The 15,326-nt window shown below is 49.2% G+C and overlaps 1 protein-coding gene across 1 annotated transcript in view; it reads left to right on the top strand.

The window, feature by feature from the left end:
• The window catches only part of LOC142579896 (venom metalloproteinase BumaMPs1-like), a 158,085-nt gene that overhangs the window by 68,246 nt on the left and 74,513 nt on the right, over positions 1 to 15,326 (top strand). Inside the window, exon 9 of the mRNA XM_075690568.1 lies at positions 12,295 to 12,344. Coding sequence (XP_075546683.1) covers positions 12,295 to 12,344 — 50 coding nt within the window. The remainder of the gene's footprint in view (positions 1 to 12,294; positions 12,345 to 15,326) is intronic.

Below are 15,326 nucleotides of genomic sequence, written 5' to 3'. Positions count from 1 at the left end.
ATTGAACAATACGTTGCCCAGCAGTGCGGATCCCCATCAACTCGACACCAGTCACGCTCCCCTTCGCCGCGGCGGTTTTCTCCGACTCGCCGTACATATTCGAGCGTGGTGCGGGGGCCGGTCGCCCAGCCCGCGCCGGGAAAACTAACCACAGCGGCCTTCGGGGGCGAGGCCGCTCAGTGTGGACGTACTCAAGGACCCCTACTGACGCGTACATGGACCGACGATACACCGACGATGACAGTACCCGCTGATTACAGAAAAAGAATTTCCTTGGACATCCCTGTAGTGCTCGACGGTCGTGAATTGATTGCTTTAGTGGACACTGGAGCGGATTATTCTATAATCAGCGAAAAACTGGCCACCCTTCTGAAGAAAGTGACGACGCCGTGGAATCAAACGCCAGTTCGTACAGCTGGCGGGCACATGATCACCCCACTCAGCATGTGCACGGCAAGAATACAGATTCGTGGCTCCACGCTTGTTGCCAGCTTAAGCATTCTCCCTCAGTGTTCTCGAGACCTAATCATCGGTATGGACTTTCTCAGGGAGCACGGAGCTATCATCGACATTCGAGAACGCCTCGTCACTTTCTCGACAAAGAGCGCCGCAGCGACGACCAACACCATCCACCCTCGAGCACCTCTTCATGTCATCGACGACGCTGTCACGTTACCACCACGTGCAAGTGTCGTGGTTCAGGTGGCATGTGACAGACTCTTATACGGTGAAGCGGTCGCAGAAAGCAATCGCTCTCTCCTGCTTTCTCAAGGTGTTTGCGTAGCAAGAAGCCTTATTGATCTCCATGATGGCCACTGTGAGGTTCTTGTCACGAACTTCAGCTACGAACACCGGCACCTTTTCCCCGGTACTGTCATCGCCTACGCCGACGCGATCGCCGATGTCACTGAGTGTTTTGTTTCCGAGGCAATCGACAATGCTGAACCACCTATACACAACGTCGACATTAGTCCAACGCTTCCCGAAGAGAACAAACAACCCCTACGCGAGCTGTTGCTCGAGTTCCACTCTTGCTTTGCACGGTCGTCGAAGATACGTCAAACGTCGATTACGAAACACCGTATCATCACCTATGACGACGTGCCCCCCATACGGCAACAGCCTTATCGTGTTTCCCCGACAGAACGACATGCGATTCAAACGCAGGTGAAGCAAATGCTTCAAGACGGCGTAATACAGCCTTCATGCAGTCCCTGGTCATCGCCAGTCGTTCGCGTTAAAAAGAAAGATGGCACGCTTCGGTTTTGTGTGGACTACCGGAAGCTAAACAACGTCACAAAGAAAGACGTGTACCCGTTGCCTCGTGTCGACGATTCTCTGGATAGATTGAGGCGCGCGAAGTATTTCTCCTCTATCGATCTGAAAGTGGCTACTGGCAAATTGAAGTAGATGAGCGGGACCGCGAGAAAACTGCGTTTTTGACTCCGGACGGTCTTTACGAATTTAGAGTACTCCCTTTCGGCCTCTGTTCCGCGCCAGCCACATTCCAGCGAATGATGGATACCGTTCTCGCTGACCTCAAATGGAAAGGCTGCCTCGTCTATCTCGGTGATGTCGTTATCTTTTCGGAGACTTTTGACGAGCACCTTCGACGCCTTCGGAATGTACTCGAAGCCTTTCGATTGGCTGACCTATGCTAGACACCATGATTCCATATGAAGATACCGACCAGCTCGACCAGTTAGCTCCTGACGTCGAGGAGTACATTCAGCGCGCCGAGGAAGCGCGTCAACTGGCCCGCGTGCACATAAGACAGCAGCAGTGTACCGATGCAATAAGGTACAATCTCCACCGCCGACAAGTGACCTATGAGCCTGGTGACCCAGTTTGGGTTTGGACACCCATTAGACGGCGAGGCCTCAGCGAGAAACTCCTCAGCAAGTACTTCGGACCATACACAGTACTAAGGCGTGTAAGCGACGTGAACTATGAAGTGATTCCAGATGGAGACCTGCCATCGCCCAAGCGCTGTTTACCATGCGCAGAGACTGTACATGTGGTCCGCCTCAAGCCGTATTTTACACGGTGAAGTGTACTAGTGAAACAACCGTTTTTTTTTCGTCGCGTCTTCATTCAAAGAACCGCGAAGCGTTTTTTTTCCCGACCACAGAACACATTTTTCTGTGTGCATCTCCGTATGTGTGCTACCACGTTCCCCCCCCCCCCCCACACACACTTTTTTTGTCTTACCTAATTTGTGTAGTTTTCAAGTATGTTTTGTGTTTGAGCATCGAGTCGATGCTCCATTCGGAGGAGGAATAATGCCACCTGGTGTTTTGAGCCAGCGTTGCGTGCCCAGCAAAAACGGTGATTGAAGACGACGAAGTCGAGGATCTTGGGCCAGCTGGAGAACCGTCCTTCTTGTGTCTGACATTTTGGTGTCTGGCTTCTGATACTGCTACTTATTTCGCCTTAGCGCGTGACAATATTATTCTGTATATTAAAAGTAGCATGAAACCAGGTAAAATACACGAACAAAGCATTACAAGCAACTTTGTTATGGTTTCAAATGAAATTAGGTTGAGAAAATTAATATGGAGGTAATACTACAACACAGAACCTTCTGCCGGCAAAAGACTTCGATAAATAAGAAAATATTATCCTCGCAGTAGTCTTTAGCTGTATAATATGAAATAATGAGCATGAAGCCTGCGCATGTAGTCACAAGTTATGATAAAGATAATTGGGAACGAAAAAATAAAACAAATACTCCGCTGTTGCGCATTTACTATACGCTTCTATTGCATAAACATTATGATTGAAACATCACAAATGATAGTACAGGAACAAAAACGAAATATTTTGAAATCTGCACTTACCTGTCTGAAATAATTACCAACGGTAAATGGACGATCAACATTGCAGATTTTAGAACAAAATGCTTATACAGTCTGAACTAACAAGAGGAGGCACTCTTGCGATGAAGGCTTGTTTTGACTGCGACCTATACCATGATACCTTCTGATGTAACGCCTTGAGAGATATAAATTGAGCTACACACCCACAACAGCCGAATGCTATTCCGAGCAGGCTAAAAAGGGCGTCTTGGAAAAGTAAATTATAAATATAACCTTACCAGACAGCTCCAAAAAGTGAGCAATGCTGGGTTTGTAACGTAGGTGCACTGTACCTAAGGTCGGCACAGACAACTGAATAGTTATTCTGAACGGTACCACTCTCCGTCACAATGAGAGCAGGGGCCTTAAGATGACTGGCGCGTTTATGTACATGGGTGGGGAGCAATAGGGTCTGAAAAGCGAGAGTAGCACAAGACGCAGTTTTCCAAGCCGGCGAAATGTTTCCAGGAAGTGCAGCAATGAGTAAAGCGAGTGCGCCCCTTGAGGAAAAATTTGCCGAAAACTAGCTTTATAACCTCCTTCAACACGAAGTGTCGAATTATATATATATATATATATATATATATATATATATATATATATATATATATATATATATATATATATAAATATATATATAGTAATCAAGAAGCAAAGCGGCTCTTCGGCACGGGTGCTGAGCAAAGAAGGGCATCAGGAGTATACAGGTGTGCTTGCCGATTCTGGCCGATTGTCTGCTTCACCCACCTTTACAATTGTGCAGTGTACAACGAACCTTGCTTAAGACATTCTAGCCTTAAGTTCGTCCTCGCGGTTCTCGGTGTGCCTGGTCTCTCCTGTCCAGAAAAGCCATGCACGCTTCCTCAGTTATGGAGCCCGACACCCTATAACCGTCGCAAGTACCCACTGCACACCGCCCGCGGACAGCGTCCGAGCCTCCTCGGCGGCGCTAGGGTAGGACTTTACGGTTAAGCTCGTCCAAGCCGAAGCCAAGCTAACATAACAGCTACAGGCTCTGACGAACGCCTTACCACCCGTCAGCGCTTGCGCCGTACTGCGACCTCATACTGAGACAGCGCTTCGGCCCCTCCGTACTAAAGTCGTCCTGCGTGGGAACGCCGTTCACCCTTCCGTTGGCGAGGATATCCTCCGGCGCTTGAAAAAAGGGGTGTCTGTGATCAGCCACGTCAGCTTTTTCATAATGGTAGCGGACTTCTTCACCCATTTCAACCTAAATGTGATTGTTCGCGATCGACGCCTAAAGGATAACCTCACATCCTTCGATATACTTGGCCTGATATCCAACCTCACCTCATCTGGCATACATACACTTTGGCCGCTCTCAACGCATTACAAGATACTTCCTGAGTATAGGCACCTCATGAAGCCCGAAGCGATGTGCCGCCCTGAAACACGAGGCGATGCATCATTTCACCACCACCGGCCCATCTGTCACCGCCCGGCAACGGAGCTTCGTTGGATTGAGGTTGGAAGTCTCCCGCCGTGAGCTCGAACACATGTTTCAGCTCCGCGTGATTCATTATTACTCCAGCGATTCACCTCTCTATCTGGATCCAAAGCAGGGCAGTGGCGACTGGCGGCCTTGTAGTGATTACCGAGCTTTGAATGCCTTACCCTACTCCAGATCAATGTCCCCTTCCCTACATACATAACTTAGGCGCTCATCTCGCAGGAACCGAAATATACAGCAAGATTGATCTGATGAGCGCTTACCACCAAATTTTTGTCGAACTCAGCGACACATTCAAGAGAGCAATCACTACTCCATTTGGCCTATTTGAGTCTGTCCGAACGTTTTATTTTTGAAGAATGAGGTGCAAACATTACTTTTCAAAGCGTCCATGTTCATTTTCAAAGGAACATCGACGAGGTTACGCTCGGACCTCCGTTCATTCTGTATACCTTGATGACATTCTCGTTGTAGGTCGTACAGACGCCGAGTGCAAAGAGCCCTTCGCCTTCTATTTGAGCTACTCGTTTAATGCGGCCTGTTCCTAAAGTCCCAGAAACGCATTTTTAGAGTCGAAGCCCCGGACATTCTCAGCCTTCGCATTTCACCTCAAGGCATCAAGCCACTGGAATAACGCGTGTGGGCAATCAAGGGCTTCTCCTCTCCGACCTTCTTCCAAAAGTTGCGCGAGTTGTTGGGGCTCATAAATTTTTACGGGCGCTCGATACCATCACGTGAGAAAGTCCTTGAGCCGCTTACCGCCCTGCTGTGTCGCGATTCAAAAACAGCAATTTTTCCACTGATCCTCAGATACAAGTACCCCTCCCAAGAAGCAAAAACCTAGTTGGCGACTGCAGTGTTGCTGATTCATTCGTTGCTCTATGCGCCATCTTCCCTCATGGTAGGCGCGTCCACCACGGCAGTAGATGAAGCACTCTAACACCAAGATAGCATAGACTCGAGGCCGTAGGGCTTGTTATCAAAGCGCCTCTAATCTACACAAGCTCGCTACAGCACCTTCGGGACGGGAACGTTGGCCATCTATTGCTCTATAAAGCTTTTCCTTTCTTTCATGAAGGCTGTAGCTTTTACATTCTGACTGACTACAAGCCATTAACCATTATTTTCAAGAACAATAGTTCGTCGTTCTCAGAACGTGGTCTCAGGTAACATTCTGTTATCTCCGAACTTTCTTCTGACTTCCGCCATATCTCTAAGCCCGAAAATCAGCTCACGCACTGTCATCAATCAGTGCTGTGCCTGCTGGCCCTGTTGAGTTCCATGTTCTAGCCTCCACACAGCAAAACGACCCCGAGCTCTGCCAATGGCGGGAAAAATGCTCGTCACTCCTGCTAGTGGAGATGCCGCTTCCCTACACAGCAACACTGACCGCATGGGATGCATCGCAGGCTGTTCCTCGCCCGTTCATGGCCCATTAGTTTTGGTGGCCTAGATTCAATTCACTGCACGGACTAAGAAATCCCGGTATGAGAGCGGCACAGAGGCTTATGACAGAGCGCTTCGCCTGGCCAGGGATCAACAAAGAAGTTGGAAGCTCGGCAGGAAGCTAGAAAGTGACCCGGCTCAAGTGTTCAGAGATGCAACAGTTTCGACCACGAGAGTCGTTTCGATCACGTGCGTTTAGACGTAGCGGGGCCTCTTCCGCCCTACGAAGGTTTCGAGTACATCCTCACGTCGTGTTGATCGGTACTCAAGGTAACCTGATGCGGCGCCTCTACAAGACATCACGGCCGAAACAGTAGCGTAAGCAGTTGTTGCTATGTGAGTTTCACGGTTTGGTTGGCCTCTGCACATAACTGCTCCGCGATGCAGACAACCCCAAAGCTCTGCTCTGGCGAGACTACTCGGCTCACGCTTTCATAATGCCATGGCTTTCACCCCACGGCGCAACGGCATGGTTTGGCGTCTCGACCGGCAACTGGAGGCGTCATTGACCCCCATCCTCGACAGACAGCACTGGGCGCAACAGCTACCCCTAGTACTACTGGGGCTGCGAAAACACTCAATGATGACACCGCCGTCAGCGCAGCCGAAATGTTGTATGTGTCAGCCATGCGCGTTTCAAGACAGTTTTCGCAACCCAGCAAGCAACTCCGGGAGCTGAACACAGCGCAGAGGCTACATTCCTGGCTCGACCAGTTGCCACTTAGAGCGCCACCAATCGCCCAGGTGCATCCTGTGTTTCGTTTCCCGACGGTGGTCACAACCACGCACATTCTTCTGCGACGCGAGTCTATCAAGCCACCATTAGGTTCTTCCTATGAAGGCCCCTTTCGTGTCATTTAGTCATTAGATAAAAGCTTGAAGATCGACGTTCGCGGCCAAGTCAGCATTACAGAGATTACATCGGGGCCTACCTCTAGAAAATTTACAAGGCAGTCTCTGGCACTGATCGATGACCTAACGAGCAAAGGATTTAACATAAGGTTTCAGTGGATTCCATCACACGTAGGAATTGATGGAAACGAGGAAGCTGACGCCCTTGCATGCCTAGCGCTGACATGTGCCCCAAAAGTACAAGCTCCAAAAGCTTTTCGATAGCCTAAGGGTACAATCCGCCTTCGATTTAGACAGATGCACAAGAATCCACACGAATGCTGTGTGACTCATGGATTTACACGCGAACAAGCGACGCTTTTATACCGCATCAGGACCGACTCCGCATACACACCAGCTTGGTTATTCAAGACTGGGCTTCGCGCTTCCCCACTCTGTGTTTTCTGTGGTGACATTGGCGACATCAAACATTTCATTTGGCTATGCCCGCAGTTTGACACAGAAAGAAAAGCGGTGGTCAACAACCTACAAAAAAGCGGTCTCACGCACAGGACCTTTGAAGACGTTGTTTTCCCCAGAGGGCCCGCGGCATTCAGGAAGAGAGCGCAACAACTGCTTATAGCCTTCCTGCGAGACACGGGCTCATCGACACCTGGTGACACACCCCTGATCTCAACTCGAAGGAGGATCAGGCGGAACAATTGCCGGCTATGTATGCCAGGCTAACCCCACCTGCTTCAACATCACCACCACCACCACCACCATCGCGGCAAAGAAAAGAGCCTGTCATGCGACCGCGTAAAACCAGCCTATCTTGAACATCATTCATTTTACCATGCACACCCGAGCCTGCGGCGTTCTAGGGTGGGAGCCCTTTTAGCGACCCTCCATCACATCGCCGTTCCTCGGTGTTGGAGCCATTGCCCCAGGAAATCTGGTTTTTATCGCCGTGCCTCGCTGGTGAGGGGGGGGAGGGGGTCGATTCCCCCATGTTCATTCTAAGAACCAGAGCGTCTGCCCGACTGCTGCGCCATCACTGCCACTGGGCAATCCTGCTTTTACTATTGAATAATGTCTGCCGACTATCCGTTCTCAGGCTGTCGAACTTGCCTCCGCCAAACTGAGCTTCCAACAAGTTCAAGCTATCAATGCCTTGGGTGATCGTTTTGCTTTGCCACAACACGAAAAAGAAAGATGTCTGGCTTCAGCAAAACAATTTCGCGCCACTGCCTATACGTCTGAAAGCTGCGAAGGCATCAAACAGCGCTGCCGAGCTGAATGGAATGCAGCTCTCATAGCTACTTTCGGGCCGCTTACTTGTGCGTGCGGTTAGTCCGACTGGCTCAGTTCTGCGCATGGCGCTCCGGAGGGCTAATGCTTCGATGCTGCGGCAGGTGTGCGCAGCAATGCGTCGACGCAGAGGTCTCCAGGCTACCCCGCCGCAGACGCAGGCTCACCGAGTATAGCCGTCGGCTTCCCCCCAAATGGTGGGAAGCGCATGGTGACCACGGCTTCCGCGTCAACCCACCACCGGGCGGCGCATCACATGACGACACCATCGGCTCCACCACAATCTCTAAACACTCAACAGGTTACTACTGCTACTTTCACAAGGCAGACTACGGCACTTGAGCTGCTGCGATGAAAACCCGGCGATGCTCGGAAGCCACCCCACGTCGCCACTGCAGCTGCATCTCTGAATGTTTAGGCAGACTGGGTCGCCACCGCAACTGTAACTTTCGACACAATATTATAATTTCCAAAGACTTCATCCTCAGCAGTCGTCGAAGCGCCCTTCGCTCTCTTCAGTGATAAGGCACAGTGTGGCGCCGGCTTCTGTCGTACTAGATATCCTACGACTCCAGACTCCTGACGGGCCTTAAAACACCCGCAGGAGGCTGTGTATGTAGTAGAACATGGTTGTGTCCGAACATTGCCTTTATTCTTAGTCGTATATGTGTTTTCGGCTATGCTTTTCCTCCTCGCTTGTGTCTAAGCCGTCGTCGTGTTCGCTGAAGTTGATGATGGAGTTGATATTGATTTTTTTCACGCTTCTGCAAGAGTTGTTGAGGTAGTGTTTCCGTCAGAATTGGACTTTCATTTGTTTTGCAAACTGACGTGCAGATACGTGCTGTGTGCGTCTTGTGTGCGTGGTCCTCGTGGGTGTGGCGAAGCGCGCAAGGATGGTGCGGTACAATAGTAGTGAAGGAGGAAGACAAAGTAAAAAGGCAGTGCTCGGGCGACCATGTCTTTCTACGTCCACAACCTCGTGCTCGTGTCAACCAAGTGGACATGGTAAAGACCTGGCAGCCACCTCATCGGCCCCAAGTCATCTTCCAAAGAAACAACACCGTGAGCCCTAAGTGCTCAAGTCCACCACTTACACCGACCAATGTCATGACTCGGTCATCGAAAGACTTGGACATACCCAAGTACACCTGATCAGTGGATGAAGCGCCCGTGGAAGATTAGTTCCCCTCGTGGGAGTTGCTTGCATCTGCTGTATCATGGCCGAAACAGGATATGGGGCTATATAACGTAAACCTATTCCAATATGTTTTTATTCCAATTACCTGACATCAAATTTACGTAACCGCCGACACAAGCTTCGGGCGGTGGCCCTCAGGGTTGTCTGAAGAGACCAATCATACGCTTCCCTCATTTAGAAGATGTCACTTTTTTTCTTTCAAAACAAATAACATTGCCTGCACTGAGCGGCTTGTCTTATATAATTGGCTGACAAGAGGTGAGGAGCACGCTCAAGTGGAGCGGGATTTAGTGTGGCCGAGCCACTGCACTGAATATCGATAACCGTATCAAGAGGGTGGTGCCGCTGTCGGCGATTGGTCCGCTTTCCCTTACTTAGCTCGCGGTGGCTGATCGAAAATCGCGGCGGCATGCAACGAAAGCTTAAGGATGACGCTGATACAGATCCTCAAGAAGAGGATCTGAGAAAGAGATCGTAAACGTGCCAAAAGTGCTCGAAAACTTTACACTGCCAGGCAAAAGATTTATAATATTAAAATAAACCCATGCTCTCCGACAGGTGCTAGTCGCAAGTGCCTGATCGATAGACGGCATCCATCTCTTATTCCTTTCGGAACGAGGCAGCCTGTGGCTATTCAGAAGAAAATTCAGTTTTGTTCAACGTATTAATGCATCTTTAATGCGTACACGTCACATCGCCTGCCTGTCGCGTGACAGGCAGGCGAAGGGGATGCAGCCCGAAAACACTTGACCAATAGCAGAGGGCTAATGGTGAAAAGAGGTCGAATCAAAAATAACAATTTTTTGTTCGCTCAAATCATGCATAATCAGTGTTAACACGTCATATCAGATGGGGAGCTATCACGGTTTTCGGGACGTCGCGTGACAGACAGGTGAAGTGGATGTGGTTCAAAAAAGTTTTTGACCAATCACGGACGGCTCATTGCAGAATTGGAGTAGAAAAGTTTGAAGTAGTTTTACGTTATAACACCCGTGGTCGCTAAATTCAGTGACTACGTCACTGGTGGGCCATTTCGGTTCTAGCTCACGCATATCTTTGAAAACAACGGATCGCGGGAAGAAATCAGAGAACCGAGATTCAAAGAATGCACTGCCGACGCCATCATTATCCAACTGCTGGAAACATTGCAACTCGGTCACCGCAGTCAGCCACAGTCTCGATGCAGCGATCATCATGAGTGCCAACGAAAGCCACGTATAAGTGTGTCGTCAACAACTATCTCGCGTGATCCTCCGGCAAAGAAGAAGCAAAATTGCATACGTACAGATATTTCACCACGCACATTGGACAAAGTAAAACCTGCGATAACTGACCGATATCGACGTCTCTTTTGTACGATATGAAATCTTCCACCAGATTTGTATTTCAATGCAGAAATTATCATTATGCAAGTCTTTATCGCACCATCGGAAACATGTCATGGCTGAAGCAAGAAATGGCTTCACTGTTTTCACAAGTCACGCAACCCGGCGCATAGTTTCATTTCGCGTGATTCTTCTACAAAGCTGCCTCCGCATCACCTGCTTCCCAGAATGTCTTCTTTCACAGAAGACACTTCGAATGTTCCCGGGGCGGACATATCACTAGACAGACTTGGTGAAGCCACGTCTACTGAGACAGTGCCCAGTGATCGAGCATCCAGGACTCGAAAATGCATTAACTCCGACTGCGGTACCATTCACACCAGTCCAGAGAAGTGCGCCACTGTTACAATGCACCACTGACATTAAACAGACTGCCTTCCCACCAAGAGAACAGAAGGAGACCACCGACAGCAAGTGCTCTTTATGAAAAGAATACAGTTCAATTTAGGCAGCTATTGACGAGCCATTCGCATTTCGAGGCCAAATGACTTCGTCACACACAAACATTTTCCGCGTGCAACACTCGAACGAGACTCTGCCCCTGTCGAAGCGTCTCAGGCACCAAGCTTCGCACCCTGACATATTACAGCAGCCTCACAACCACCTTCTGTGAAGCCTTGCACAATGCATTTGTTACGAGACAAGTCTCAAAAGCGAGCAGTGGGCCGTATACGCACAGACCACCACAACAATTTGCAAATCAAATCAACGTTGACTTCTGAAGGAAACGCTACGCCAAAGATTCCTGCATAAATATTAAAATCAATAAATATCAACTCGATCACAAACCACAGCAAGCACAACGACGGCTTCGGAACGAACGGCGACGAAGAGCAGCACCGATAAGACACATTCGACAAGAAGCACGTAAGTACACAAGCGAACTGAAGCCAAGGCGAATCCAAGTACTCCATGTTCCAATAAAGGAGCATTACCAGCGACATTCTCAATAGATCCACTAAAGACTGCGCCTGATGCGGCGACAACCGGGACACGCCGCATGGGGTGACGAAAGTGCTGGTTGTCATTTCCTTGCCTCAGAAACCCTGAACAACGAGCAGTCGCTTCAGGAAACGCGTATTGCCAGCCATCAGATACGAGACCACTGACACGCCGGCGGTACCTCTCACGCGAGCCTAATATTCCAAAGAAAACTCGCTACGCACATCCTTTGCTCCGCACTAGTTCAAAGAGCAACCACTGCTCGTCCTCCTTCAAGGTGCTTGTACGGTACTCAACTGTGTCAAGAGATGAGCGTGTATTATTGCGATCAGTGTTCAAGTGCTATGGAGCATGTAGATGTTGACCGGAACGCAACATTCAGGCTCGCCCACCAGAGCATATGCTAGACGTCACCGGAGACACTTTTCTATTGCGTTAAGAGTTACAACCATCTTGGAACATTGGAATAAATCCACATTTTACACTGTTCATTTTCAGTCTCTTTTCTCTCTCTCATATTGTTAGCATCACGCGCTCTCTCAGGCGCAGGAGGGATATGTATCGGTGTACATATGTACGGTAGCTGGAAGTGAACGAAGAAGAAAAAGACAGCTGGTGTTCGGGCGACCATGTTTGCCTACGCCCGCAACCCTTGCTGCTCCCACTACACACACACACACACACAATCACACAGGTATATATATATATACATATATATATATATATATGTGTGTGTGTGTGTGTGTGTGTGTGTGTGTGTTTCTAATAGAATTGTTCAATATTTTCAAAACTGGAGCGCTGAATTGCGCTTCCTGCAACAATTGTTGACTTCGTGCATTTGCATTCTTTCAGGCTGAATTTATCCGAATGGGAAGGCGACACCTTACAGCATTGGATTGGAGGTATGTACTTCTACGCGCCAAGGAAGTCACTACTCGAGCGCCACTATTTGCTTAGTGAAGACAGGTTATTCAAGAGCCATGAAACTAAACATACTGATACCGCACACTTGAAGATTTTTTTCATAGCTTTAATTGCTTCAGGGTTTAGTTTCTCTTATGAAAAAGAGGCCACCGATTGTGCAAAACATTTATGACGTGAAATGTAATTAACACGTGCTTCAACAACAGAAATTTTCTCATAAGGCTTGTGCGGGAAGCAATATTACTATCGGGAAATACAAATTTCGTAATTGGTGGCTCCGTACAAAATATCGTTTGAATTGCAGTGTTGCTTCGTTGACTGCTATGCAAATTATTGCAGGCTGCTGAGATTATAACAACGCTCAAGCCATGGTGCTCCCCATAGGATCAGCCACCCTATATATGCTTTTCATTGCTAAAGCTCCTATGGTTGGCGTTCATTTGTACGCAGTAGGTAATGCAATGGAAGGACTACGTCTCTTTAATCTAGCGTAAATATAGTAATGGCGTTGATGATAGAACAATACCTGGTAATCTTTATTCGCTATTAAAACACACTTGCACAACATATTTCTGCCAGGCTCCATTAGAAGGGTATTGAAATCCTCATGATGCAGTGAGATTTGTATACGTAATAAGAAGCCAGCCATTCACACTGAGATAAGCTAGTCAAAATACCGTACTCGAATCAGTCTTCATGAGAACGTGACCAATCACAGAAACAATATTTCACGCTAGGGCTCACGGACGAATGCTAGTATTTCCAGCATGCGTCCTTTAATAAAACGCTATTTTGCTCTGCGTTCTGTCGGACAGCCACCTTGTATTACCTTATGGGCCTGCATATTGTCTCACACAAGAACACAAAAAGTACGGGTAAATAAACCTGCCTTCTGAGAAAGCGACCCTGTACCTTCGTTGTCGCACTCCGCGAAAAAGGGGCCACCTCACCTAGCGGGGGAAGAAAAAAAGAGCTCAACAGTGGAAAAGGGGTTTGAGTGACCACTTTCTCTTGAGAGAATACTTATACTCGAATATGGTATGGTTTGGACACGGTGCGTTTTCGTCGATCGAGCCAGATCGGCATCGAATTTATCCATGGTTGATTCCACCCTGACGCGAAGGAAAGATTTGTTACGGTGACAGTTTGCTGTTAACGAACAGTGCCCAGCGATTGACATGAGATACTAAGAGTACTTAGCTGCCGGCACTTGCTGGTGCAAGAAGTGCCGGCAGCCCCTTTAGTCGACCGAAAAATGCAACCAATTGTCAAAATGATTGCACTGCCGGCATCTCCAGTAGTAGGCCTTGCGCTCAATACACGGAGCTTTGAATTAGTGGTTTCGCGCATTCTATACCACCTACGACTATGGCAATACCACAAGTAGAGCGTACTCCTCAGGGAGAAGCCACCTACCGCGAGCGTCAGTGAGAGTTCGCTCGTGAACGGGCTGGTCGTCAGAGTTGTCGTATAGACTACTTGCGAAGCTTGACTTGTATGGTGTAACACTCGGTGTAACTTAACCAGCTTCGCTGTTCAGCCATCTTCAAGGACTGGAAGGAGCGGTGTTCGATTATCTTCATACATTAGCAAATGCCAGCGCGTGCGAGCTCCTCCAGGCTCGAGTAGAAGCTTGCGTCGGCGTAATTATGATGCAACACCGGTGCTGTGATGCCCGACGAACGATGCATAATCCACGTTACGCGGCGTGTCGTGAGAATCGTGTACGGAGGCACCGCTGAGGTATGCAGCCAGGGTTTCGTCTGACACTGGTGGGGTCGACCGCGAGGATGCATCGATGTAGGCGTGTTTAAGATGTTCCAGGGCAATTGTGCCTTGGCGGCCGTTGACATTGATGACAAAAGTCTTCTGAGGGCACTCGAGAACAGAATATGGACCGGAGTAGTGTGCCTGCAAAGGTTTCCGCAGGGTACAGTTACGCACGAGTACGTGGGTAGCAGAGGTGAGTGCAGAAGAAAGGCCCGGAGAGATTGCTGCTTGCGAACGTGTGGGCCCGGGGCTGCCTGGCTGGTGGTGGTGGTGAAAAGCTTTTGTTTCTTAATAAAAAGAGATGTGGACCCCATAGCGAGAACCCACATATTGAGTAGTGTCCCTAGTCCGGGAACCCATTGGTTGAAGCCGCCGTCCTGGCTCTCTGGACCAACGCCCTTTGGGCATGAAGGTCTGAGCAGCCTAGCAGGGCCGCCTTCCAATCTTCTCCTGCGGGGTAGCGGTTAAGGATTAAGGCTGAATTTGGCTGGCAGGTCCACGGCATGTGGTAGGTATCTGCTACCTCATCACAGTGTTGGCGCCTGCCGGTGACCATAGGGTAAAAATGTTGCATAATAGCGGGGCATAACGTCGTTTTAGTGAAAAGTCGCAGGACCACGCGTTCGTTTGCCCTCCCGAGCCCCTTAACAGACATGCCGTATCGGAACGACTATCCTTACAGTAATCTAGAATTTCTCTAAATATGGCGATGAATTGGGCGCCATTCTGGTCAATATAGTCTGCAGGAGGTACCTGCGAGATGAATGCTCGGGCAGCCGCATTCCCGGCCTCATTTCCCCGTAGACCCTGGTGACAAGGAGTCCTGATATGTTTTGTTGGAGGGTCAGATTTCTTCAGACTCCAGCGCCAGATTCTTTCTGCTAGAGGTGTACTCCATCCGGCCGCGTAGTTATGGCACGCGCCTTGCGAGTCCGCAATGACATGTTTGGAGGAAGGGGTGGAACAAACTACGACAATTGCCACTTCCTCCACCTGAGTTGGGCCAGAAGCTCTGAAGGTGACCCCGTCCACCTGTCGTTGTTAGTGAATTCCTGCATCCCTGTACCACTCCCTGTGGCTTGGGCCAGCAATGTAAACGTAGTATACGCAGCAATGTCCACCATAATGATGCTCGAGGGCACGCGTCCGCACCAGTCGTCGGCCCTCATGTTCTTCTCTATTTATTGTCA

Source organism: Dermacentor variabilis, chromosome 4 (assembly GCF_050947875.1).
Source record: "Dermacentor variabilis isolate Ectoservices chromosome 4, ASM5094787v1, whole genome shotgun sequence".
Taxonomy (NCBI): Eukaryota; Metazoa; Arthropoda; class Arachnida; order Ixodida; family Ixodidae; genus Dermacentor; species Dermacentor variabilis.
The sequence above is the reverse complement of the archived record's forward strand: the minus strand, read 5'-3'. Positions and strand labels throughout refer to the sequence as shown.